Here is a 26,510-nt window from a genome sequence, read left to right as displayed (position 1 = left end):
GTTACTTTCTGCGGTCACTGGCTGCAGCGCTGCGGTTACTTTCTGCAGTCACTGGCTGCAGCGCTGCGGTTACTTTCTGCAGTCACTGGCTGCAGCGCTGCGGTTACTTTCTGTGGTCACTGGCTGCAGCGCTGCGGTTACTTTCTGTGGTCACTGGTTGCAGCGCTGCGGTTACTTTCTGCTGTCACTGGCTGCAGCGCTGCAGTTACTTTCTGCAGTCACTGGCTGCAGCGCTGCGGTTACTTTCTGCGGTCACTGGCTGCTGTCACTGGCTGCGGTTACTTTCTGCTGTCACTGGCTGCAGTGCTGCGGTTACTTTCTGCGGTCACTGGCTGCAGTGCTGCGGTTACTTTCTGCGGTCACTGGCTGCAGTGCTGCGGTTACTTTCTGCGGTCACTGGCTGCAGCGCTGCGGTTACTTTCTGCGGTCACTGGCTGCAGCGCTGCGGTTACTTTCTGCGGTCACTGGCTGCAGCGCTGCGGTTACTTTCTGCGGTCACAGGCTGCAGCGCTGCGGTCACTTTCTGCGGTCACTGGCTGCAGCGCTGCGGTCACTTTCTGCTGTCACTGGCTGCAGCGCTGCGGTTACTTTCTGCTGTCACTGACTGCGGTCACTTTCTGCGGTTACTGGCTGCGGTCACTTTCTGCTGTCACTGGCTGCGGTTACTTTCTGTGGTCACTGGCTGCAGCGCTGCGGTTACTTTCTGCAGTCACTGGCTGCAGCGCTGCGGTTACTTTCTGCAGTCACTGGCTGCAGCACTGCGGTTACTTTCTGCGGTCACTGGCTGCAGCGCTGCGGTTACTTTCTGCTGTCACTTTCGGCGGTCACTGGCTGCAGCGCTGCAGTTACTTTCTGTGGTCACTGGCTGCAGCGCTGCTGTCACCGGCTGCAGCGCTGCGGTCACTTTCTGTGGTCACTGGCTGCAGTGCTGCAGTTACTTTCTGTGGTCACTGGCTGCAGCGCTGCGGTTACTTTCTGCGGTCACGGGCTGCAGCGCTGCGGTTACTTTCTGTGGTCACTGGCTGCTGTCACTGGCTGCGGTTACTTTCTGCAGTCACTGGTTGCAGCGCTGCGGTTACTTTCTGCAGTCACTGGCTGCAGCGCTGCGGTCACTTTCTGCGGTCACTGGCTGCAGCGCTGCGGTCACTTTCTGCTGTCACTGGCTGCAGCGCTGCGGTTACTTTCTGCGGTCACTGACTGCGGTCACTTTCTGCGGTTACTGGCTGCGGTCACTTTCTGCTGTCACTGGCTGCGGTTACTTTCTGCGGTCACTGGCTGCAGCGCTGCGGTCACTTTCTGCTGTCACTGGCTGCAGCGCTGCGGTTACTTTCTGTGGTCACTGGCTGCAGCGCTGCGGTTACTTTCTGCGGTCACTGGCTGCAGCACTGCGGTTACTTTCTGCGGTCACTGGCTGCTGTCACTTTCGGCGGTCACTGGCTGCAGCGCTGCTGTCACCGGCTGCAGCGCTGCGGTCACTTTCTGCGGTCACTGGCTGCTGTCACTTTCGGCGGTCACTGGCTGCAGCGCTGCTGTCACCGGCTGCAGCGCTGCGGTCACTTTCTGTGGTCACTGGCTGCAGTGCTGCAGTTACTTTCTGTGGTCACTGGCTGCAGCGCTGCGGTAACTTTCTGCGGTCACTGGCTGCAGCGCTGCGGTCACTTTCTGTGGTCACTGGCTGCAGTGCTGCAGTTACTTTCTGTGGTCACTGGCTGCAGCGCTGCTGTCACCGGCTGCAGCGCTGCGGTCACTTTCTGCGGTCACTGGCTGCAGCGCTGCGGTCACTTTCTGTGGTCACTGGCTGCAGTGCTGCAGTTACTTTCTGTGGTCACTGGCTGCAGCGCTGCGGTTACTTTCTGCAGTCACTGGTTGCAGCGCTACGGTTACTTTCTGTGGTCACTGGCTGCTGTCACTGGCTGCGGTTACTTTCTGCAGTCACTGGTTGCAGCGCTGTGGTTACTTTCTGCAGTCACTGGCTGCAGCGCTGCGGTTACTTTCTGCAGTCACTGGTTGCAGCGCTGCGGTTACTTTCTGCAGTCACTGGCTGCAGCGCTGCGGTCACTTTCTGTGGTCACTGGCTGCAGCGCTGCGGTTACTTTCTGTGGTCACTGGCTGCAGCGCTGCGGTTACTTTCTGCGGTCACTGGCTGCAGCGCTGCGGTTACTTTCTGCGGTCACTGGCTGCAGCGCTGCGGTTACTTTCAGTGGTCACTGGCTGCAGCGCTGCGGTTACTTTCTGCAGTCACTGGTTGCAGCACTGCGGTTACTTTCTGCAGTCACTGGCTGTGGTCACTTTCTGCTGTCACTGGCTGCAGCGCTGCGGTTACTTTCTGCGGTCACTGGCTGCAGCGCTGCGGTTACTTTCTGCTGTCACTGGCTGCAGCGCTGCGGTTACTTTCTGCGGTCACTGGCTGCGGTTACTTTCTGCTGTCACTGGCTGCAGCGCTGCGGTTACTTTCTGCTGTCACTGGCTGCGGTTACTTTCTGTGGTCACTGGCTGCAGCGCTGCGGTTACTTTCTGCGGTCACTGGCTGCAGCGCTGCGGTTACTTTCTGCAGTCACTGGCTGCAGCGCTGCGGTTACTTTCTGTGGTCACTGGCTGCAGCGCTGCGGTTACTTTCTGCGGTCACTGGCTGCAGCGCTGCGGTTACTTTCTGCAGTCACTGGCTGCAGCGCTGCGGTTACTTTCTGCTGTCACTGGCTGCAGCGCTGCAGTTACTTTCTGCAGTCACTGGCTGCAGCGCTGCGGTTACTTTCTGCGGTCACTGGCTGCAGCGCTGCGGTTACTTTCTGCAGTCACTGGCTGCAGCGCTGCGGTTACTTTCTGTGGTCACTGGCTGCAGCGCTGCGGTTACTTTCTGCGGTCACTGGCTGCAGCGCTGCGGTTACTTTCTGCGGTCACTGGCTGCTGTCACTGGCTGCGGTTACTTTCTGCTGTCACTGGCTGCAGTGCTGCGGTTACTTTCTGCGGTCACTGGCTGCAGTGCTGCGGTTACTTTCTGCGGTCACTGGCTGCAGCGCCGCGGTTACTTTCTGCAGTCACTGGCTGCAGCGCTGCGGTTACTTTCTGCGGTCACTGGCTGCAGCGCTGCGGTTACTTTCTGCGGTCACTGGCTGCAGCGCTGCGGTCACTTTCTGCTGTCACTGGCTGCAGCGCTGCGGTTACTCTCTGCTGTCACTGACTGCGGTCACTTTCTGCTGTCACTGACTGCGGTCACTTTCTGCAGTTACTGGCTGCGGTTACTTTCTGCGGTCACTGGCTGCAGCGCTGCGGTCACTTTCTGCTGTCACTGGCTGCAGCGCTGCGGTTACTTTCTGCAGTCACTGGCTGCAGCGTTGCGGTTACTTTCTGCGGTCACTGGCTGCAGCGCTGCGGTTACTTTCTGCGGTCACTGGCTGCAGCGCTGCGGTCACTTTCTGCTGTCACTGGCTGCAGCGCTGCGGTTACTTTCTGTGGTCACTGGCTGCAGCGCTGCGGTTACTTTCTGTGGTCACTGGCTGCAGCGCTGCGGTCACTTTCTGCTGTCACTGGCTGCAGCGCTGCGGTTACTTTCTGTGGTCACTGGCTGCAGCGCTGCGGTTACTTTCTGCGGTCACTGGCTGCAGCGCTGCAGTCAGTCACACCTTATACTATTGTGAATCTGAGACGCTGGGATATATATATATATATCTGTGTGTGCTGCGGGGGGAGATGAAGCTGCAGATGTGACCGCGAGCAGCCGCTACAGCTCCGAGCTCAGTGACTGGAGGGCGGAGTGACAGGGAACCTGCCGGCTGCCCCCCAGCACTGCCACGTGGCTCCGCTGTCCCCCCTTCTTGTGACTCTGCTATGTGTGTATATATATATACACTGCTCCAAACAATAAAGGGAAGACTGAAACCACAGAATATACCTCCAAGTAAATGAAACTTCTGTGAAATCACACTGTCGGGCCTCCGCAGGACTAGTGGCAGGGCCTCCCCCGGACTAGTGGCAGGGCCTCCGCAGGACTAGTGGCAGGGCCTCCCCCGGACTAGTGGCAGAGCCTCCGCAGGACTAGTGGCAGAGCCTCCGCAGGACTAGTGGCAGGGCCTCCCCCGGACTAGTGGCAGGGCCTCCGCAGGACTAGTGGCAGGGCCTCCGCAGGACTAGTGGCAGGGCCTCCGCAGGACTAGTGGCAGAGCTTCCGCAGGACTAGTGGCAGAGCTTCCGCAGGACTAGTGGCAGAGCCTCCGCAGGACTAGTGGCAGAGCCTCCGCAGGACTAGTGGCAGAGCCTCCGCAGGACTAGTGGCAGGGCCTCCGCAGGACTAGTGGCAGGGCCTCCGCAGGACTAGTGGCAGGGCCTCCGCAGGACTAGTGGCAGGGCCTCCGCAGGACTAGTGGCAGAGCCTCCGCAGGACTAGTGGCAGAGCCTCCGCAGGACTAGTGGCAGGGCCTCCGCAGGACTAGTGGCAGAGCCTCCGCAGGACTAGTGGCAGAGCCTCCGCAGGACTAGTGGCAGAACCTCCGCAGGACTAGTGGCAGGGCCTCCGCAGGACTAGTGGCAGGGCCTCCGCAGGACTAGTGGCAGGGCCTCCGCAGGACTAGTGGCAGAGCCTCCGCAGGACTAGTGGCAGGGCCTCCCCCGGACTAGTGGCAGGGCCTCTGCAGGACTAGTGGCAGAGCCTCCGCAGGACTAGTGGCAGGGCCTCCCCCGGACTAGTGGCAGAGCCTCCGCCGGACTAGTGGCAGGGCCTCCGCAGGACTAGTGGCAGAGCCTCCGCAGGACTAGTGGCAGGGCCTCCGCAGGACTAGTGGCAGAGCCTCCGCAGGACTAGTGGCAGGGCCTCCCCCGCACTAGTGGCAGAGCCTCCCCCGGACTAGTGGCAGGGCCTCCGCAGGACTAGTGGCAGGGCCTACGCAGGACTAGTGGCAGGGCCTCCGCCGGACTAGTGGCAGGGCCTCCCCCGGACTAGTGGCAGAGCCTCCCCCGGACTAGTGGCAGGGCCTCCGCAGGACTAGTGGCAGGGCCTACGCAGGACTAGTGGCAGAGCCTCCGCAGGACTAGTGGCAGAGCCTCCGCAGGACTAGTGGCAGAGCCTCCGCAGGACTAGTGGCAGAGCCTCCGCAGGACTAGTCCTAGGACAGCCGTCCGCCTCCCAGGACGCGACCGTACCTGATCCCAGCTCATAGCGGAATTCCAGATGTCCTCCGGCCATGGTCAGCGACACAAAGTCCTCCACCGGAGCGCCCTTCCCCCCACTGAAGAATATCAGGCCATTGGGAGCCAGGGGCTTGAACTCCAGGTCCACCCGCAGGTCATAGTGGATGTTGGTGAGAGCCGGGTACGAGATGTAGGAGGTTTCGCCATTAAATGACGGAGTGTTCACCATGACACCTGCAGGAGAGAGGGCGCAGTCACGTACAGGGTGGGCACGGGCTGATGTGGGGGCTGCTATGCTCGTGGCACCGCTCTTTACCATCCATGCACTTCTCTCCAGATCTGCCCAGGTGGCAGCGACAGGTGTATCCCGTCCCGTCAGCGAGGTTGATGCAGGTGGCTTCATGGCCACAGGCACCTGAGGAGGAGAATGGAGGTGAGGAGGATAACCGGTGGGTGCGGCCCCCCCAGGACCAAGTGCCCCCGCAGTACCTGGGTGACAGTGCAGAGCCTGGTGGTGTTCACAGCTGCTGCCAGCAAAGCCGGGAGGACAATCGCAGACGTAACCGCTGCTGTCTGAATCACGACATGTTCCTCTGTTCTGGAATGAGAAGACACCTCCTGGTTATAAAGGGAATCCATAGAGAAAGCGGTGGGCCGCGTCCTGGACGGAGGGGAGGTGGACGGAGGAGAGGTGGACGGAGGAGGGGAGGTGGGCGGAGGAGAGGTGGACGGAGGAGAGGTGGACGGAGGAGAGGTGGACGGAGGAGAGGTGGACGGAGGGGAGGTGGACGGAGGGGAGGTGGACGGAGGGGAGGTGGACGGAGGGGAGGTGGGCAGAGGAGAGGTGGACGGAGGGGAGGTGGACGGAGGAGAGGTGGAAGGAGGGGAGGTGGGCGGAGGGGAGGTGGGCGGAGGGGAGGTGGACGGAGGGGAGGTGGACGGAGGAGAGGTGGATGGAGGAGAGGTGGACGGAGGAGAGGTGGACGGAGGAGAGGTGGACGGAGGGGAGGTGGACGGAGGGGAGGTGGGCGGAGGAGAGGTGGACGGAGGAGAGGTGTAAGGAGGGGAGGTGGACGGAGGGGAGGTGGACGGAGGAGAGGTGTAAGGAGGGGAGATGGACGGAGGAGAGGTGGGCGGAGGGGAGGTGGGCGGAGGGGAGGTGGGCGGAGGAGAGGTGGACGGAGGAGAGGTGGACGGAGGAGAGGTGGACGGAGGGGAGGTGTAAGGAGGGGAGGTGGGCGGAGGGGAGGTGGGCGGAGGGGACGTGGACGGAGGGGACGTGGACGGAGGAGAGGTGGACGGAGGGGAGGTGGACGGAAGGGAGGTGGACGGAGGGGAGGTGGACGGAGGGGAGGTGGACGGAGGAGAGGTTGGCGGAGAGGAAGTGGCCAGCCGGCACGGCACTACCGTGGCCCCCTCCTGGGTGGAGCGGAGATGAGCGGAGGTGCCAGCGCAGGCTTCTGATCAGTGGGTGCGGGTGCCCTCGCACGTGGACACGTCTCCTCCGGTCGGGACCTTTACCTTGCAGGGTCGGTCTCTACAGGTCGGGCAGTTGGAGATGCCGTTTGCACTGAGATCCAAGTCCTTAAAGATGACCTCCTCACCCTGGATGACCAGTTGACGGACGCAGCCTGGGGGACACACGGGCGTTACCGTGAGGGATGTCAGCTCTGAAGGAGATGATGCAAGAACAGGGAGAAATCTCTACTCACCCACAAACCCTCTGCTCAAGTCAGTCTTGGACACAGTCTCAAAGTTTGGATACCCTCCGAGATACAGCTCTTCATTCAGGTCCAGACCTTGGAATTTGCCCTGTGCAGAGGAAGGACACGTGTAATGTGGGCGCCCGTCACACGGCTGGGTGGTCACATGTAAGAAGCGTCCACAAGGACAAGGTACCTGGGAGCTGCCATTCACAGGCGTCTGGTTATCCACCACCAGCGACCCCTGGTTCAGATTTCTGTATAGGGTCACAGTATGGAACTCCCCCAGACTAATGGGTATGGGGTACCGGATCGTCGCCATGCCCGAACCAGCATCAAATCTGTAGTCACACAGGAGACACATCATGAGGTCTGAAGGACGTCACAGAAGGCAGGAGGGGATCAGACGGCCAGAGAGGAGGGGATCAGACGGCCGGCGAGGAGCGGATCAGACGGCCGGCGAGGAGCGGATCAGACGGCCGGCGAGGAGGGGATCAGACGGCCGGCGAGGAGGGGATCACACGGCCAGAGAGGAGGGGATCACACGGCCAGAGAGGAGGGGATCACACGGCCAGAGAGGAGGGGATCACACGGCCAGAGAGGAGGGGATCACACGGCCAGAGAGGAGGGGATCACACGGCCAGAGGGGAGGGGGATCAGACGGCCAGCGGGGAGGGGGATCAGACGGCCAGCGGGGAGGGGGATCAGACGGCCAGCGAGGAGGGGATCAGACGGCCGGCGAGGAGGGGATCAGACGGCCGGCGAGGAGCGGATCAGACGGCCGGCGAGGAGCGGATCAGACGGCCGGCGAGGAGCGGATCAGACGGCCGGCGAGGAGCGGATCAGACGGCCGGCGAGGAGGGGATCAGACGGCCGGCGAGGAGGGGATCAGACGGCCGGCGAGGAGGGGATCAGACGGCCGGCGAGGAGGGGATCAGACGGCCAGAGAGGAGGGGATCAGACGGCCAGAGAGGAGGGGATCAGACGGCCGGCGAGGAGGGGATCAGACGGCCGGAGAGGAGGGGATCAGACGGCCGGCGAGGAGGGGATCAGACGGCCGGCGAGGAGCGGATCAGACGGCCGGCGAGGAGCGGATCAGACGGCCGGCGAGGAGCGGATCAGACGGCCGGCGAGGAGCGGATCAGACGGCCGGCGAGGAGGGGATCAGACGGCCGGCGAGGAGGGGATCAGACGGCCAGAGGGGAGGGGATCAGACGGCCAGAGGGGAGGGGATCAGACGGCCAGAGGGGAGGGGATCAGACGGCCAGAGGGGAGGGGACCAGACGGCCAGAGGGGAGGGGATCAGACGGCCAGAGGGGAGGGGATCACACGGCCAGAGGGGAGGGGATCACAAGGCCAGAGGGGAGGGGATCACACGGCCAGAGGGGAGGGGATCACACGGCCAGAGGGGAGGGGATCAGACGGCCGGCGAGGAGGGGATCAGACGGCCGGCGAGGAGGGGATCAGACGGCCAGCGAGGAGGGGATCAGACGGCCAGAGGGGAGGGGATCAGACGGCCGGAGAGGAGGGGATCAGACGGCCGGCGAGGAGGGGATCAGACGGCCGGCGAGGAGGGGATCAGACGGCCGGAGAGGAGGGGATCAGACGGCCGGAGAGGAGGGGATCAGACGGCCGGAGAGGAGGGGATCAGACGGCCGGAGAGGAGGGGATCAGACGGCCAGAGGGGAGGGGATCACACGCCCAGAGAGGAGTGGATCACACGGCCAGAGAGGAGTGGATCACACGGCCAGAGAGGAGGGGGATCACACGGCCAGCGAGGAGGGGATCACATGGCCAGAGAGGAGGGGATCACAAGGCCAGAGAGGAGGGGGATCACACGGCCAGAGAGGAGGGGATCACACGGCCAGAGAGGAGGGGATCACACGGCCAGAGAGGAGGGGATCACACGGCCAAAGAAGAGGGGATCACACGGCCAAAGAGGAGGGGATCACACGGCCAGAAAGGAGGGGTATCAGACGGCCAGAGAGGAGGGGAACAGACGGCCAGCGAGGAGAGGATCACACGGCCAGAGGGGAGGGGGATCACACAGTCACATAGGAGGGGATCACACGGCCAGCGAGGAGGGGAACAGACGGCCAGCGAGGAGGGGATCAGACGGCCAGCGAGGAGGAGATCAGACGGCCAGCGAGGAGGAGATCAGACGGCCAGTGAGGAGGAGATCAGACGGCCAGCGAGGAGGAGATCAGACGGCCAGCGAGGAGGAGATTAGACGGCCAGCGAGGAGGAGATCAGACATCCAGCGAGGAGATCAGACGGCCAGAGAGGAGGGGATCAGACGGCCAGCGAGGAGGAGAACAGACGGCCAGCGAGGAGGAGAACAGACGGCCAGCGAGGAGGAGATCAGACGGCCAGCGAGGAGGAGATCAGACGGCCAGCGAGGAGGAGATCAGACGGCCAGCGAGGAGGAGATCAGACGGCCAGCGAGGAGGAGATCAGACGGCCAGCGAGGAGGAGATCAGACGGCCAGCGGGGAGGGGATCAGATGGCCAGAGAGGAGGGGATCAGACGGCCAGCGGGGAGGGGATCAGATGGCCAGAGAGGAGGGGATCAGACGGCCAGCGAGGAGGAGATCAGACGGCCAGCGGGGAGGAGATCAGACGGCCAGCGGGGAGGGGATCAGACGGCCAAAGAGGAGGGGATCAGACGGCCAGAGAGGAGGGGATCAGATGGCTAGCGAGGAGGCGTCAGATGACTCCATAGCCCCCAGTAATGACCCCACAACCTCCCCAGATACGACCCCACAACCCTCCCAGGAACAACCCCCCCCATGACTAACCCGACAGGCCCCTATGAATGACCCCACAACCTCCCCAGAAATTACCCCCCAGCCCCCCAGGAATGACCCTACAACCCCCCAGGAATGACCCCACAACCTCACCAGATATGACCCCCCAAATCCCCCAGGAATAACCCCACAGCCTCTAGGAATGACCCCACAACCCCCAAGGAATGACCTCACAGCCCCACAGGAATTACCCCACAACCTGCGAGGAATGACCCCACAGCCCCCGAGGAATGACCCCATAGCCCCCGAGGAATGACCCCATAGCCCCCGAAGAATGACCCCACAACCCCCAAGGAATGACCTCACAGCCCCACAGGAATTACCCCACAACCTGCGAGGAATGACCCCACAGCCCCCGAGGAATGACCCCATAGCCCCCGAGGAATGACCCCACAGCCCCCCAGGAGTGACCCCATAACCCCCCCAGGAATGACCCCATAACCCCCCCAGGAATGACCCCACAACCCCCCCATGAATGACCCCACAAGCCCCCAAGGAATGACCTCACAGCCCCACAGGAATTACCCCACAACCTGCGAGGAATGACCCCACAGCCCCCCAGGAATGACCCCACAACCCCCCCCCCAGGAATGACCCCACAGCCCCCCCCAGGAATGACCACACAACCCCCCCAGGAATGACCCCACAGCCCCCCAGGAATGACCCCACAACCACCCCCAGGAATGACCCCACAGCCCCCCCAGGAATGACCCCACAACCCCCCCAGGAATGACCCCACAGCCCCCCAGGAATGACCCCACAACCCCCCCCAGGAATGACCCCACAACCCCCCCCCAGGAATGACCCCACAGCCCCCCCCAGGAATGACCACACAACCCCCCCAGGAATGACCACACAACCCCCCCAGGAATGACCCCACAGCCCCCCAGGAATGACCCCACAACCACCCCCAGGAATGACCCCACAGCCCCCCCCAGGAATGACCCCACAACCCCCCCAGGAATGACCCCACAGCCCCCCAGGAATGACCCCACAACCCCCCCAGGAATGACCCCACAACCCCCCCCAGGAATGACCACACAACCCCCCCAGGAATGACCCCACAGCCCCCCCAGGAATGATTCCCCCTCTCACCTGAATTCGGGGCGTCCTCCTACGAGGCCGAAGGACATGAAATCGGCTCCTTTGCTTTTCTTCTGCCCGCTGTAGACCAGCATTCCTGTGGAGATACACCAGTGTTACCATGACAACTGCCAGGAGGGGAGAGACCCCCGGAAAATGAGAGTAATCCTCAGGGGGATGATGGGAGTGATACACTGTATAGGGTGGTCTGATACACTGTGTCAGGACATGTGACACTTTCAGTGGTTGGCGTGTGTGGTGGTGAAGGTGGTGTATATCACGCGTCCTTCCCTTGTGGAGCACATGTCCCGGTGATCAGTATGGCAATCCTCATGAATGAACGCTCGCCCTGTATTCACATTGATGATCTCTATAGCGGTTTCGCGACATTTCTGTCGTCCTTTTCACCTTCGGCCATTGTGATTGTGATTGAGATTCAACTGTTATTTCGTTTTTCCATAAAGCTTATTAGCGCTCGTTGTAAAGTCCTCGATTGTTTCTTCTCGGTGAGTTGTCGCCTATTTCATAGGTCCTATTCCTGTCAATTTGTTATTAATCACACGGCGCACACAGCAATGCATGATGGGAGTCCTGCACTTGGGGAGGGGCCGCCGGACCCCAGAACAAAGGTTATCGCACAGGGTTCATGCAACTCTACAGTAACGCTTCATCCTGAACACTGCAAACATGGGGTCAGCCGGGAGGATGACTGTGCAGGCTGACATGCAAGGCCGGGCACTTACCGGAGTACAGGACGAGGGCTGGGGGAGAGAAGAGGAGTACAGAGTGAGAGGAGACCACCAGTAGAGAGTCACTGGCCAAACACCATGGAGGGGGTCTTTACAGTAAGAGCACACGCTCACTGATATTACAGTCAGGGGCCGGAACGTGCGGCAATAACGCGTCTCCTCCTCCAGGACTCGTAGAGGAAAGCTCCATCATTACCCCGGATCCTTCACGGTGTATACATAATATTTACATACAGTGCACGCCATCGCTGCGCTCTTACCATCGGCATAGTCTGGCCGGAAGGTGATCTTTATATCAAATTTCTTGTGGGCATCTTTCAGGCTCGGCAGGGGGAGGTGGGAACGGCCGGTGAAGTACGGCACAACCCTCTCTGAAATATATGATAAAAAAACAGAAGAGATGAGGACGGACGGCTCTGGAGTCGGACCTCGGCCGAACAATACAAGACCCCGGAGCCGGACCTCTGCCGGACAACACACAGCCCCAGAGCCGGACCTCTGCCGAACAACACACAGCCCCGGAGCCGGACCTCTGCTGGACAACACACAGCCCCGGAGCCGGACCTCTGCCGAACAAGACACAGCACCGGAGCCGGACCTCAGCCGAACAATACAAAACCCCAGAGCCGGACCTCTGCCGGACAACACAGAGCCCCGGAAACGAACCTCTGCTGGACAACACACAGCCCCGGAGCCGGACCTCTGCTGGACAACACACAGCCCCGGAGCCGGACCTCTGCCGAACAAGACACAGCCCCGGAGCCGGACCTCTGCTGAACAACACACAGCCCCGGAGCCGGACCTCTGCTGGAAAACACACAGCCCCGGAGCCGGACCTCTGCCAAACAAGACACAGCCCCGGAGCCGGACCTCTGCCGAACAAGACACAGCACCGGAGCCGGACCTCGGCCGAACAATACTAAAACCCCAGAGCCGGACCTCTGCCGGACAACACAGAGCCCCGGAAACGAACCTCTGCTGGACAACACACAGCCCCGGAGCCGGACCTCTGCTGGACAACACACAGCCCCGGAGCCGGACCTCTGCCGAACAAGACACAGCCCCGGAGCCGGACCTCTGCTGAACAACACACAGCCCCGGAGCCGAACCTCTGCTGGAAAACACACAGCCCCGGAGCCGGACCTCTGCCAAACAAGACACAGCCCCGGAGCCGGACCTCTGCTGAACAACACACAGCCCCAGAGCCGGACCTCTGCTGGACAACACACAGCCCCGGAGCCGGACCTCTGCCAGACAACACACAGCCCCAGAGCCGGACCTCTGCCGAACAAGACACAGCCCCAGAGCCGGACCTCTGCCGAACAAGACACAGCCCCAGAGCCGGACCTCTGCCGAACAACACACAGCCCCAGAGCCGGACCTCTGCCGGACAAGACACAGCCCAGGAGCCGGACCTCTGCTGAAGAACACACAGCCCAGGAGCCGGACCTCTGCTGAACAACACACAGCCCCGGAGCCGGACCTCTACCAGACAACACACAGCCCCAGTGCCGGACCTCTGCCAGACAACACACAGCCCCAGAGCTGGACCTCTGCCGAACAAGACAAAACCCCAGAGCCAGACCTCTGCCGGACAACACACAGCCCCGGAGCCGGACCTCTGCTGAACAACACACAGCCCCAGAGCCGGACCTCTGCCGAACAAGACAAAACCCCAGAGCTGGCCCTCTGCCGAACAACACACAGCCCCAGAGCCGGACCTCTGCTGGACAACACACAGCCCCAGAGCCAGACTTCTGCCGGACAACACACAGCACCGGAGCCAGACCTCTGCCGAACAACACACAGCCCCGGAGAAGGACCTCTGCCGGACAACACAGAGCCCCGGAACCGAACCTCTGCTGAACAACACACAGCCCCGGAGCTGGACCTCTGCCAGACAACACACAGCCCCAGAGCCGGACCTCTGCAGAACAAGACAAAATCCCAGAGCTGGAGGACCTCTGCTGGACAACACACAGCCCCAGAGCCAGACTTCTGCCGGACAACACACAGCCCCGGAGCCGGACCTCTGCCGAACAATACAAAACCCCAGAGCCGGACCTCTGCCGGACAACACAGAGCCCCGGAACCGAACCTCTGCTGGACAACACACAGCCCCGGAGCCGGACCTCTGCCAGACAACACACAGCCCCAGAGCCGGACCTCTGCCGAACAAGACACAGCCCCGGAGCCGGACCTCTGCCGGACAAGACACAGCCCCGGAGCTGGACCTCTGCTGAACAACACACAGCCCCAGAGCCGGACCTCTGCTGAACAACACACAGCCCCAGAGCTGGACCTCTGCCGAACAAGACAAAACCCCAGAGCCGGACCTCTGCCGGACAACACACAGCCCCGGAGCCGGACCTCTGCAGGACAACACACAGCCCCGGAGCCAGACCTCTGCTGGACAACACACAGCCCCAGAGCCGGACCTCTGCCGAACAAGACACAGCCCCAGAGCCGGACCTCTGCCGAACAAGACACAGCCCCAGAGCCGGACCTCTGCTGAACAACACACAGCCCCAGAGCCGGACCTCTGCTGAACAACACACAGCCCCAGAGCCGGACCTCTGCTGGACAACACACAGCCCCAGAGCCAGACTTCTGCCGGACAACACACAGCCCCGGAGCCGGACCTCTGCCGAACAACACACAGCCCCGGAGCAGGACCCTCTGCCAGACAACACACAGCCCCGGAGCCAGACCTCTGCCGAACAACAAACAGCCCCAGAGCCAGACTTCTGCCGGACAACACACAGCCCCGGAGCCGGACCTTTGCCGAACAATACAAAACATCAGAGACGGAACTCTGCCGAACAACACACAGCCCCGGAGCCGGACCTCTGCTGAACAACACACAGCCCCAGAGCCGGACCTCGGCTGAACAACACACAGCCCCGGAGCCAGACCTCTGCTGGACAACACACAGCCCCAGAGCCGGACCTCTGCAGAACAAGACAAAACCCCAGAGCCGGACCTCTGCCGGACAACACACAGCCCCAGAGCCGGACCTCTGCTGGACAACACACAGCCCCGGAGCCGGACCTCTGCTGAACAAGACACAGCCCCGGAGCCGGACCTCTGCCGAACAATATAAGACCCCGGAGCCGGACCTCTGCCGGACAACACACAGCACCAGAGCCGGACCTCTGCCGAACAAGACACGGCCCCGGAGCCGGACCTCTGCCGAACAATATAAGACCCCGGAGCCAGACCTCTGCAGGACAACACACAGCCCCAGAGCTGGACCTCTGCCGAACTAGACACAGCCCCAGAGCCAACAAGAACAATATAAGACCCCGGAGCCGGACCTCTGCCGGACAACACACAGCCCCGGAGCCGGACCTCTGCCGGACAACACACAGCCCCGGAGCCGGACCTCTGCAGGGCAACACACAGCCCCGGAGCCGGACCTCTGCCGAACAACACACAGCCCCAGAGCCGGACCTCTGCCGAACAAGACACAACCCCAGAGCCGGACCTCTGCCGGACAACACACAGCCCCAGAGCCGGACCTCTGCCGAACAAGACACAGCCCCAGAGCCGGACCTCTGCCGAACAAGACACAGCCCCAGAGCCGGACCTCTGCCGAACAAGACAAAACCCCAGAGCCGGACCTCTGCCGGACAACACACAGCCCCAGAGCTGGACCTCTGCCGAACAAGACACAGCCCCAGAGCCAACAAGAACAATATAAGACCCCGGAGCCAGACCTCTGCCGGACAACACACAGCCCCGGAGCCAGACCTCTGCAGGACAACACACAGCCCCAGAGCTGGACCTCTGCCGAACAAGACACAGCCCCAGAGCCGGACCTCTGCCGAACAAGACACAGCCCCAGAGCCGGACCTCTGCCGAACAAGACACAGCCCCAGAGCCGGACCTCTGCCGAACAATATAAGACCCCGGAGCCGGACCTTTGCCGGACAACACACAGCACCAGAGCCGGACCTCTGCTGAACAAGACACAGCCCCAGAGCCGGACCTCTGCCGAACAATATAAGACCCCGGAGCCGGACCTCTGCCGGACAACACACAGCCCCGGAGCCAGACCTCTGCCGAACAACACACAGCCCCAGAGCCGGACCTCTGCCGAACAAGACACAGCCCCAGAGCCGGACCTCTGCCGAACAACACACAGCCCCAGAGCCGGACCTCTGCCGGACAACACACAGCCCCAGAGCTGGACCTCTGCAGAACAAGACAAAATCCCAGAGCTGGACCTCTGCCGAACAACACACAGCCCCAGAGCCAGACTTCTGCTGAACAAGACACAGCCCCAGAGCCGTACCTCTGCCGAACAAGACACAGCCCCGGAGTCGGACCTCTGCCGAACAAGACAAAATCCCAGAGCCGGACCTCTGCCGAACAAGACACAACCCCAGAGCCGGACCTCTGCCGAACAAGACAAAACCCCAGAGCCGGACCTCTGCCGAACAAGACAAAACCCCAGAGCCGGACCTCTGCCGAACAAGACAAAACCCCAGAGCCGGACCTCTGCCGAACAAGACACAGCCCCGGAGCCGGACCTCTGCCGAACAAGACACAGCCCCGGAGCCAGACCTCTGCCGAACAACACACAGCCCCAGAGCCAGACTTCTGCCGGACAACACACAGCCCCGGAGCCGGACCTCTGCCGAACAATACAAAACCCCAGAGCCGGACCTCTGCCGAACAACACACAGCCCCGGAGCCGGACCCCTGCCGGACAACACACAGCCCCGGAGCCGGACCTCTGCCGAACAAGACAAAACCCCAGAGCCGGACCTCTGCCGAACAAGACAAAACCCCAGAGCCGGACCTCTGCCGAACAAGACACAGCCCCGGAGCCGGACCTCTGCCGAACAAGACACAGCCCCGGAGCCAGACCTCTGCCGAACAACACACAGCCCCAGAGCCAGACTTCTGCCGGACAACACACAGCCCCGGAGCCGGACCTCTGCCGAACAAGACAAAACCCCAGAGCCGGACCTCTGCCGGACAACACACAGCCCCAGAGCCGGACCTCTGCTGAACAAGACACAGCCCCAGAGCCGGACCTCTGCTGGACAACACACAGCCCCCGAGCCGAACCTCTGCCGAACAAGACACAGCCCCAGAGCCGGACCTCTGCCGGACAACACACAGCCCCAGAGCCGGACCTCTGCCGGACAACACACAGCCCCAGAGCCGGACCTCTGCCAGACAACACACAGCCCCAGAGCCGGACCTCTGCCGAACAAGACACAGCCCCAGAGCCGGACCTCTGCTGGACAACACACAGCCCCAGAGCCAGACCTCTGCCGAACAAGACACAGCCCCAGAGCCGGACCTCTGCCGGACAACACAGAGCCCCGGAGCCGGACCTCTGCCGAACAAGACACAGCCCCAGAGCCGGACCTCTGCCGGACAACACACAGCCCCGGAGCCGGACCTCTGCCGAACAAGACACAGCCCCAGAGCCAGACTTCTGCCGAACAAGACACAGCCCCAGAGCCGGACCTCTGCCGAACAACACACAGCCCCAGAGCCGGACCTCTGCCGAACAAGACACAACCCCAGAGCTGGACCTCTGCCGAACAAGACACAGCCCCAGAGCCGGACCTCTGCTTGACAACACACAGCCCCGGAGCCGGACCTCTGCCGGACAACACACAGCCCCAGAGCCGGACCTCTGCCAGACAACACACAGCCCCGGAGCGGGACCTCTGCCGGACAACACACAGCCCCGGAGCCGGACCTCTGCCGAACAACACACAGCCCCGGAGCCGGACCTCTGCCGAACAAGACTCAGCCCCGGAGAAGGACATCTGCTGAACAACACTCTGCCCATGGACGGACCTCTGTAGGACAACACACAGCCCCATAGCCTTCCCCATATCAAGAACCGTCTATAGATGGAGATAATGAACCCTGTGGATTCTCTTCATACACTGTCTCACCTCGCACTTTCAGCATGGAGAAGGCGGTTACTCTGCCCTGGCGGTTGGCAGCGGTGCACACGTAAGTGCCGGCATCTTCAGGCTTCACAGACGGTATGGTCAGGACGTTGTTCTCTATTCCAGCGTCACTGGGGAGGTCGCCCTCCAGCTGTCACAAAATAGAGGAGAGTCAGACGGCCCAAACATCATATGTACATATATATCTACAGGGAGGCTCTCCGACTGCTCATGTGGTGGTGTACCCCGGGTACAGGGGAGGCTCTCCGACTGCTCATGTGGTGGTGTACCCCGGGTACAGGGGAGGCTCTCCGACTGCTCATGTGGTGGTGTACCCCGGGTACAGGGGAGGCTCTCCGACTGCTCATGTGGTGGTGTACCCCGGGTACAGGGGAGGCTCTCCGACTGCTCATGTTGTGGTGTATCCCGGGTACAGGGGAGGCTCTCTGACTGCTCATGTGGTGGTGTACCCCGGGTACAGGGGAGGCTCTCCGACTGCTCATGTGGTGGTGTACCCCGGGTACAGGGGAGGCTCTCCGACTGCTCATGTGGTGGTGTACCCCGGGTACAGGGGAGGCTTTCCGACTGCTCATGTGGTGGTGTATCCCGGGTACAGGGGAGGCTCTCTGACTGCTCACATGTGATGGTGTACCCCGGGTACTGGGGGGCCCTCTGACTGCTCACATGTGGTGCTGTAGCCCGGGTACTGGGGGTCCATCTGACTGCCCACGTGCTGGTGTACCCCGGGTACAGGGGAGACTCTCTGACTGCTCATGTGGTGGTGTACCCCGGGTACAGGGGAGGCTCTCCGACTGCTCATGTGGTGGTGTATCCCAGGTACAGGGGAGGCTCTCCGACTGCTCACATATGGTGGTGTATCCCAGGTACAGGGGAGGCTCTCCGACTGCTCATATGGTGGTGTACCCCGGGTACAGGGGAGGCTCTTCGACTGCTCACATGTGGTGGTGTACCCCGGGTACTGGGGGGCACTCTGACTGCCCACGTGATGGTGTACCCCGGGTACTGGGGGGCACTCTGACTGCCCACGTGATGGTGTACCCCGGGTACTGGGGGGCCCTCTGACTGCTCACATGTGGTGCTGTAGCACGGGTACAGGGGAGGCTCTCCGATTGCTCACATATGGTGGTGTACCCCAGGTACAGGGGAGGCTCTCTGACTGCCCACGTGATGGTGTACCCCGGGTACTGGGGGGCCCTCTGACTGCCCCCATGTGGTGGTGTACCCCGAGTGGAGAGCCGCACACGCAGTACCTTAGTCCATGTGATTTCAGGCACCGGGAATCCAGATGCCAGGCAGGGGAAGACGGCAGTGGATCCGGTTGTGATCTCCTTCATCTCCGGCTGGGCAGCGATCTGCGGGACGGCTGTGAAGATGAAGACGATGATGAGTCAGGAGATATTAAGGGGAAGAAGAAGAGGAGATTAAACAAGAGCGTTGCCTTACACTGCACGTGGAGGATGACATGAGACTGCACCTCGCCCACGTCATTGGTGGCCGTGCAGCGGTACTGTCCGGCGTCTGACTGCTTCACCTGCTCCATCCGCAGCATGCCGCCGCTCACAACGGCATCGCTCGGCAGACGGCCGCCCACTTTGCTCCACGTGACTTTGGCACGAGGGTCCCCAATGGCAAGACATTCAAACTCCACAGAGTTTCCGGCCAGGACGGTCTGCACCGAGGTGCGGATGTTAATTCTGACAGTCGGCAGCACTGATGGCAAGAAGATGGACATAGTGTGTGGGTGTGTCCGGGACAGACCCGCTCCAGCACAACCCGGCCGGTGCGGGGTCCTGGCACTCACCTTGGACCACCAGCTTTCCACTGTCTTGGACCTGACCCAACCTGCTGCTGGCTCGGCATGTATAGACGCCTTCATTCCCGCGCTCCAAGTTGGTGATCCTGGGGTGAACAAATGGGGTCAGACCATGGGGTCACTGACAGGGTCAACACACGGGGCCAGACCTCGGGGTCAACACACGGGGCCAGACCTCGGGGTCAACACACGGGGCCAGACCTCGGGGTCAACACACGGGGCCAGACCTCGGGGTCAACACACGGGGCCAGACCTCGGGGTCAACACACGGGGCCAGACCTCGGGGTCAACACACGGGGCCAGACCTCGGGGTCAACACACGGGGCCAGACCTCGGGGTCAACACACGGGGCAAGACCTCGGGGTGACAGGTCAGACCTCGGGGTGACGGTCTAGACCTCGGGGTGAACACACGGGGCCAGACCTCGGGGTGACAGGTCAGACCTCGGGGTGACAGTCTAGACCTCAGGGTGAACACACGGGGCCAGACCTCGGGGTGACGGTCTAGAACTCAGGGTGAACACACGGGGCCAGACCTCGGGGTGAACACACGGGGCTAGACCTCGGGGTGAACACACGGGGCCAGACCTCGGGGTCAACACACGGGGCCAGACCTTCGGGGTCAACACACGGGGCCAGACCTCGGGGTCAACACACGGGGCCAGACCTCGGGGTCAACACACGGGGCCAGACCTTGGGGTGACAGGTCAGACCTCGGGGTGACGGTCTAGACCTCGGGGTGAACACACGGGGCCAGACCTCGGGGTGACAGGTCAGACCTTAGGGTGAACACAGGGGGCCAGACCTTGGGGTGACAGGTCAGACCTCGGGGTGACGGGCCAGACCTCGGGGTGAACACACGGGGCCAGACATCGAGGTGACAGGTCAGACCTCGGGGTGACGGGTCAGACCTCGGGGTGACGGGCCAGACCTCGGGGAGAACACACGGGGCCAGACCTCAGGGTGAACACACGGGGCCAGACCTCGGGGTGACAGGTCAGACCTCGGGGTGAACACATGGGGCTAGACATCAGGGTGAACACACGGGGCCAGACCTCGGGGTGACAGGTCAGACCTCGGGGTGACGGGCCAGACCTAGGGGTGAACACACGGGGCCAGACCTCGGGGTGACAGGTCAGACCTCGGGGTGACGGGCCAGACCTAGGGGTGAACACACGGGGCCAGACCTCGGGGTGACAGGTCAGACCTCGGGGTGAACACACGGGGCCAGACCTCGGGGTGAACACACGGGGCCAGACCTCGGGGTGACAGGTCAGACCTCGGGGTGACGGGCCAGACCTCGGGGTGAACACACGGGGCCAGACCTCGGGGTGACAGGTCAGACCTCGGGGTGACGGGCTAGACCTTGGGGTGAACACACGGGGCCAGACCTCGGGGTGACAGGTCAGACCTCGGGGTGACGGGCTAGACCTTGGGGTGAACACACGGGGCCAGACCTCGGGGTGACAGGTCAGACCTCGGGGTGACGGGCTAGACCTTGGGGTGAACACACGGGGCCAGACCTCGGGGTGACGGGCTTTTCCATAATATTGGGGTGATCAGTAATTATCCTCGGAGTATAAGTGACTCGCAGATGAGACGTCTCCAGCATAACCCACAGGAGCGATGGCGGCCCCATGAGCAGAGGCGCTGCACACCGGGCTTTGATGATGGCTGCTCGGGGACGTGTTCCCACAATTTTCCATGGGGTCTCAAACTGACCTCTGGGGTCTTATCGACCCCTGAACGGGGGGCTTTGCCTGAATGAGGTGGAGGTGAGGCCGGTGCTCCGCTTTCTCTTGTGGCCCCACAGACAAGGACTGGACCAGAGGAACTGTGCTCCATACAGATGGGCCCCATTCTCAGGACTGTGGTGGTCCCCGTGGTCATACCCTCCGCAGTCAGTAGATGACCGGCTCTCGGGGTCGCTATACGGCTTTATTGTTGATGCCCGGTGGCCGTACACGGCGCGGTATTCCCATCACCCAGGGGTCAGATCTGAGGGGGGAATGAGCAGGGGTCCGGAGTGAGACCCTCTTACCGGATTCGGGCCCCTTCCACTCTGTGATTAGATGGGAGATCTCCGCCCTCTTTAATCCACTGGATCTTTGCCCGGGGATCTCCGAGAACGGAGCAGGTGAACTCCGCCGTGTCACTCACAGCCTTGGTGTCGACCTGAGGAGACACCCGGACCGAAAAGGGAGCTGCAGAGAGGAAAAGCGAGAAGTCAGTGAGCACCAGACGTGAGGAGGGCAGCGGGACACGGCCGACCCCAGGATGTGGAGACCCCCGAGGCGATACAACATGGCGGAGACCCCCGAGGCGATACAACATGGCGGAGACCCCCAAGGCGATACAACATGGCGGAGACCCCCGAGGCAATACAACATGGCGGAGACCACCGAGGCAATACAACATGGCGGAGACCCCCGAGGCGATACAACATGGTGGAGACCCCCGAGGCGATACAACATGGCGGAGACCCCCGAGGCAATACATGGCGGAGACCCCCGAGGCGATACAACATGGTGGAGACACCCGAGGCGATACAACATGGTGGAGACACCCGAGGCAATACATGGCAGAGACCCCCAAGGCGATACAACATGGCGGAGACCCCCGAGGCAATACAACATGGCGGAGACCCCCGAGGCGATACAACATGGCGGAGACCCCCGAGGCGATACAACATGGCAGAGACCCCCGAGGCAATACATGGCGGAGACCCCCGAGGCAATACATGGCGGAGACCCCCGAGGCAATACATGGCGGAGACCCCCGAGGCGATACAACATGGTGGAGACACCCGAGGCAATACATGGCGGAGACACCCGAGGCAATACATGGCAGAGACCCCCAAGGCGATACAACATGGCGGAGACCCCCGAGGCAATACAACATGGCAGAGACCACCGAGGCGATACAACATGGCGGAGACCCCCGAAGCAATACATGGCGGAGACCCCCGAAGCAATACATGGCGGAGACCCCGAGGCGATACAACATGGTGGAGACACCCGAGGTGATACAACATGGTGGAGACACCCGAGGCAATACATGGCGGAGACACCCGAGGCAATACATGGCGGAGACCCCAGAGGCGATACAACATGGCGGAGACCCCAGAGGCAATACAACATGGCGGAGACCACCGAGGCGATACAACATGGCGGAGACCCACGAGGCAATACATGGCGAAGACCCCCGAGGCGATACAACATGGCGGAGACCCCCAAGGCGATACAACATGGCGGAGACCCCCGAGGCAATACAACATGGCGGAGACCCCCAAGGCGATACAACATGGCGGAGACCACCGAGGCAATACATGGCGGAGACACCAGAGGCGATACAACATGGTGGAGACACCCGAGGCAATACATGGCGGAGACACCCGAGGCAATACATGGCAGAGACCCCCAAGGCGATACAACATGGCGGAGACCCCCGAGGCAATACAACATGGCGGAGACCACCGAGGCGATAAAACATGGCGGAGACCCCCGAGGCAATACATGGCGGAGACCCCGAGGCGATACAACATGGTGGAGACACCCGAGGCGATACAACATGGTGGAGACACCCGAGGCAATACATGGCGGAGACACCCGAGGCAATACATGGCGGAGACCCCCGAGGCGATACAACATGGCGGAGACCCCCGAGGCAATACATGGCGAAGACCCCCGAGGCGATACAACATGGCGGAGACCCCCAAGGCGATACAACATGGCGGAGACCCCCGAGGCAATACAACATGGCGGAGACCCCCGAGGCGATACAACATGGCGGAGACCACCGAGGCGATACAACATGGCGGAGACCCCCGAGGCGATACAACATGGCGGAGACCCCCGAGGCAATACATGGCGGAGACCCCAGAGGCGATACAACATGGTGGAGACACCCGAGGCAATACATGGCGGAGACACCCGAGGCAATACATGGCAGAGACCCCCAAGGCGATACAACATGGCGGAGACCACCGAGGCGATACAACATGGCGGAGACCCCCGAGGCAATACAACATGGCGGAGACCCCCGAGGCGATATAACATGGTGGAGACCACCGAGGCGATACAACATGGCGGAGACCCCCGAGGCAATACATGGCGGAGACCCCCGAGGCGATACAACATGGTGGAGACACCCGAGGCAATACATGGCGGAGACACCCGAGGCGATACAAGATGGTGGAGACACCCGAGGCAATACATGGCAGAGACCCCCAAGGCGATACATCATGGCGGAGACCCCCGAGGCAATACAACATGGCGGAGACCCCCGAGGCGATACAACATGGTGGAGACCACCGAGGCGATACAACATGGCGGAGACCCCCGAGGCAATACAAGCCGGAGACCCCCGAGGCGATACAACATGGTGGAGACACCCGAGGCAATACATGGCGGAGACACCCGAGGCAATACATGGCAGAGACCCCCAAGGCGATACAACATGGCGGAGACCCCCGAGGCAATACAACATGGCGGAGACCCCCGAGGCGATACAACATGGTGGAGACCACCGAGGCGATACAACATGGCGGAGACCCCGAGGCGATACAACATGGCGGAGACACCCGAGGCGATACAACATGGCGGAGACCACCGAGGCGATACAACATGGCGGAGACACCCGAGGCGATACAACATGGCGGAGACCACCGAGGCGATACAACATGGCGGAGACCACCGAGGCGATACAACATGGCGGAGACACCAGAGGCGATACAACATGGCGGAGACACCCGAGGCAATACATGGCGGAGACACCCGAGGCAATACATGGCAGAGACACCCAAGGCAATACAACATGGTGGAGACCACCGAGGCGATACAACATGGCAGAGACACCCAAGGCAATACAACATGGTGGAGACCACCGAGGCGATACAACATGGCGGAGACCCCCGAGGCAATACATGGCGGAGACACCCGAGGCAATACATGGCAGAGAACCCCGAGGCGATACAACATGGCGGAGACCCCCGAGGCGATACAACATGGCGGAGACCCCCGAGGCGATACAACATGGCGGAGACCCCGAGGCGATACAACATGGTGGAGACCACCGAGGCGATACAACATGGTGGAGACCACCAAGGCAATACATGGCGGAGACCCCCGAGGCAATACATGGCAGAGAACCCCGAGGCGATACAACATGGTGGAGACCCCTGAGGCGATACAACATGGCGGAGACACCCGAGGCGATACAACATGGCGGAGACACCCGAGGCGATACAACATGGCGGAGACACCCGAGGCGATACAACATGGTGGAGACCCCCAAGGCGATACATGGCGGAGAACCCCGAGGAGATACAACATGGCGGAGACACCCGAGGCAATACATGGCAGAGAACCCCGAGGCAATACAACATGGCGGAGACCACCGAGGCGATACAACATGGTGGAGACCCCCGAGGCGATACAACATGGCGGAAACCCCGAGGCGATACAACATGGTGGAGACCACCGAGGCGATACAACATGGCGGAGACCCCGAGGCGATACAACATGGCGGAGACCCCCGAGGCGATACAACATGGCGGAGACCCCTGAGGCGATACAACATGGCGGAGACCCCCAAGGCAATACAATGTGCGAGACCCCATCACTCACCTATGACACTGATCTGGGTCAGGGCCGCGCTTTCTCCAACCTTGTTACTGACCGCACAGCGGTAGGTGCCGGCGTCTGCGGCTGCCGCCCGACTGATGAGCAGGACGCCGTCACGCAGCTCGGCGGAGCGCGGCACAGAACCGTTCACTTTACTCCACTGGAATTTAAGAGGAGGAGTGCCGTGCGCCAAACACTGCAACCGGATGGGCTCACCGACACTGACGGACAGTTCATCGGGGAGGGTAGTGGCGTACGGCGGGTCTGGGGGAAAACGGAAAAAGGAGGGCACTGAAGCCGAATCCTCACAATAACACCATCTCCACATGTACCCTATAGTCAGTGCACCATCTGCACAGGTGCCCGGTATCGGTGAACTGGGTGTGGGTGCAGGCCTCAGTAAGAGCTCAGGTGCTGCAGATTGTCGCGGCGGCGCTGCAGAGCATCTCTTACTTTCCACGTCCAGGGTGATGGAGACCTCGGCGTGGCCGTCGGCGTTGGAGGCGTTGCAGATGTACTGGCCGGAGTCCTGCTGCGCCACTCGGGGGATGACCAGGCTGCCGTCCACCACCTGGTGCTGCCAGGGCAGCGGCGCCCGCAGCTTGGACCACGAGATGCTCGGAGTCGGGTTTCCTGCAGAAGAAAGAAATGGAAGGATTTAGTTTCTGCCGATAAAATAGAGAAGATTTGTGAAGAGACGAGCGAGGTCACCTGCAGCAGAGCATCGCAGCGTGGCGGTCTCCCCGGCCAGGACCACCTGCACCGACTGCTCCACGGAGGCCACCGGAGCGCTCGGCTTCAGGACTCGCTCTTCAACAATCACGTCCACCACGGCCTGGGCAGAGCCGGCGGGATTGTGGCCAACGCAGGTGTAAGATCCCGAGTCGCCCGGCTTCACCGAGGGAATCTGCGGCAGAAAGAGGAACCTGAACCCAGCGGCCACAGGGACGGTGAGAACCGAGCGCTGAGCCACAGTCTACGGGCCACCGGCACCGCACACCGCCCAAACTGTGCTCCCCCAACCCAAAGTGTGCCCACCCAATCCAAAGAGTGCCCGCCAACCCAAAGTGTGCCCGCCCAACCCAAACTGTGCCAACTCAAACTGTGCCCCCCAACCCAAACTGTGCCCCCCCAAACCCAAATTGTGCTCCCCCAACCCAAAGTGTGCCCGCCCAACCCAGAGTGTGCCCGCCCAACCCAAACTGTGCCCACCCAAACCCAAACTGTGGCCCCCCAACCCAAACTGTGCCAACTCAAACTGTGCCCCCCCAAACCCAAACTGTGCCCCCCCAAACCCAAACTGTGCTCCCCCAACCCAAAGTGTGCCCGCCCAACCCAGAGTGTGCACGCCCAACCCAAACTGTGCCCCCAACCCAAAGTGTGCCCACCCAACCCAAAGAGTGCCCGCCAACCCAAAGTGTGCCAACCCAAACTGTGCCCCCCCAAACCCAAACTGTGCTCCCCCAACCCAAAGTGTGCCCGCCCAACCCAGAGTGTGCCCGCCCAACCCAAACTGTGCCCACCCAAACTGTGGCCCCCCAACCCAAACTGTGCCAACTCAAACTGTGCCCCCCCAAACCCAAACTGTGCCCCCCCAAACCCAAACTGTGCTCCCCCAACCCAAAGTGTGCCCGCCCAACCCAAAGTGTGCCAACTCAAACTGTGCC

The 26,510-nt window shown here is 61.9% G+C and overlaps 1 protein-coding gene across 15 annotated transcripts in view; it reads right to left on the bottom strand.

Moving 5' to 3' along the window:
- The window catches only part of HSPG2 (heparan sulfate proteoglycan 2), a 456,402-nt gene that overhangs the window by 58,449 nt on the left and 371,443 nt on the right, over window positions 1-26,510 (bottom strand). For 10 of the 15 annotated variants that reach the window (XM_073656045.1, XM_073656041.1, XM_073656050.1 and 7 more), the window contains 17 exons: window positions 25,555-25,750; window positions 25,297-25,476; window positions 24,847-25,107; window positions 21,261-21,423; window positions 19,209-19,306; window positions 18,851-19,117; window positions 18,658-18,770; window positions 17,390-17,537; window positions 11,723-11,833; window positions 11,457-11,474; window positions 10,726-10,810; window positions 7,021-7,165; window positions 6,834-6,933; window positions 6,643-6,752; window positions 5,611-5,719; window positions 5,438-5,536; window positions 5,134-5,355 (listed from right to left, as the gene is read on the bottom strand). In XM_073656045.1, the coding sequence (XP_073512146.1) occupies window positions 5,134-5,355; window positions 5,438-5,536; window positions 5,611-5,719; window positions 6,643-6,752; window positions 6,834-6,933; window positions 7,021-7,165; window positions 10,726-10,810; window positions 11,457-11,474; window positions 11,723-11,833; window positions 17,390-17,537; window positions 18,658-18,770; window positions 18,851-19,117; window positions 19,209-19,306; window positions 21,261-21,423; window positions 24,847-25,107; window positions 25,297-25,476; window positions 25,555-25,750 (2,425 nt within the window). The remainder of the gene's footprint in view (window positions 1-5,133; window positions 5,356-5,437; window positions 5,537-5,610; window positions 5,720-6,642; window positions 6,753-6,833; window positions 6,934-7,020; window positions 7,166-10,725; window positions 10,811-11,456; window positions 11,475-11,722; window positions 11,834-17,389; window positions 17,538-18,657; window positions 18,771-18,850; window positions 19,118-19,208; window positions 19,307-21,260; window positions 21,424-24,846; window positions 25,108-25,296; window positions 25,477-25,554; window positions 25,751-26,510) is intronic. The other 5 variants (XM_073656043.1, XM_073656049.1, XM_073656054.1 and 2 more) reach the window with 1 other exon arrangement.

This window comes from Phyllobates terribilis, unplaced genomic scaffold (assembly GCF_046119375.1).
Source record: "Phyllobates terribilis strain yellow unplaced genomic scaffold, ASM4611937v1 Scaffold_12__6_contigs__length_324123572, whole genome shotgun sequence".
NCBI classification, from domain to species: domain Eukaryota; kingdom Metazoa; phylum Chordata; class Amphibia; order Anura; family Dendrobatidae; genus Phyllobates; species Phyllobates terribilis.
The sequence above is the reverse complement of the archived record's forward strand: the minus strand, read 5'-3'. Positions and strand labels throughout refer to the sequence as shown.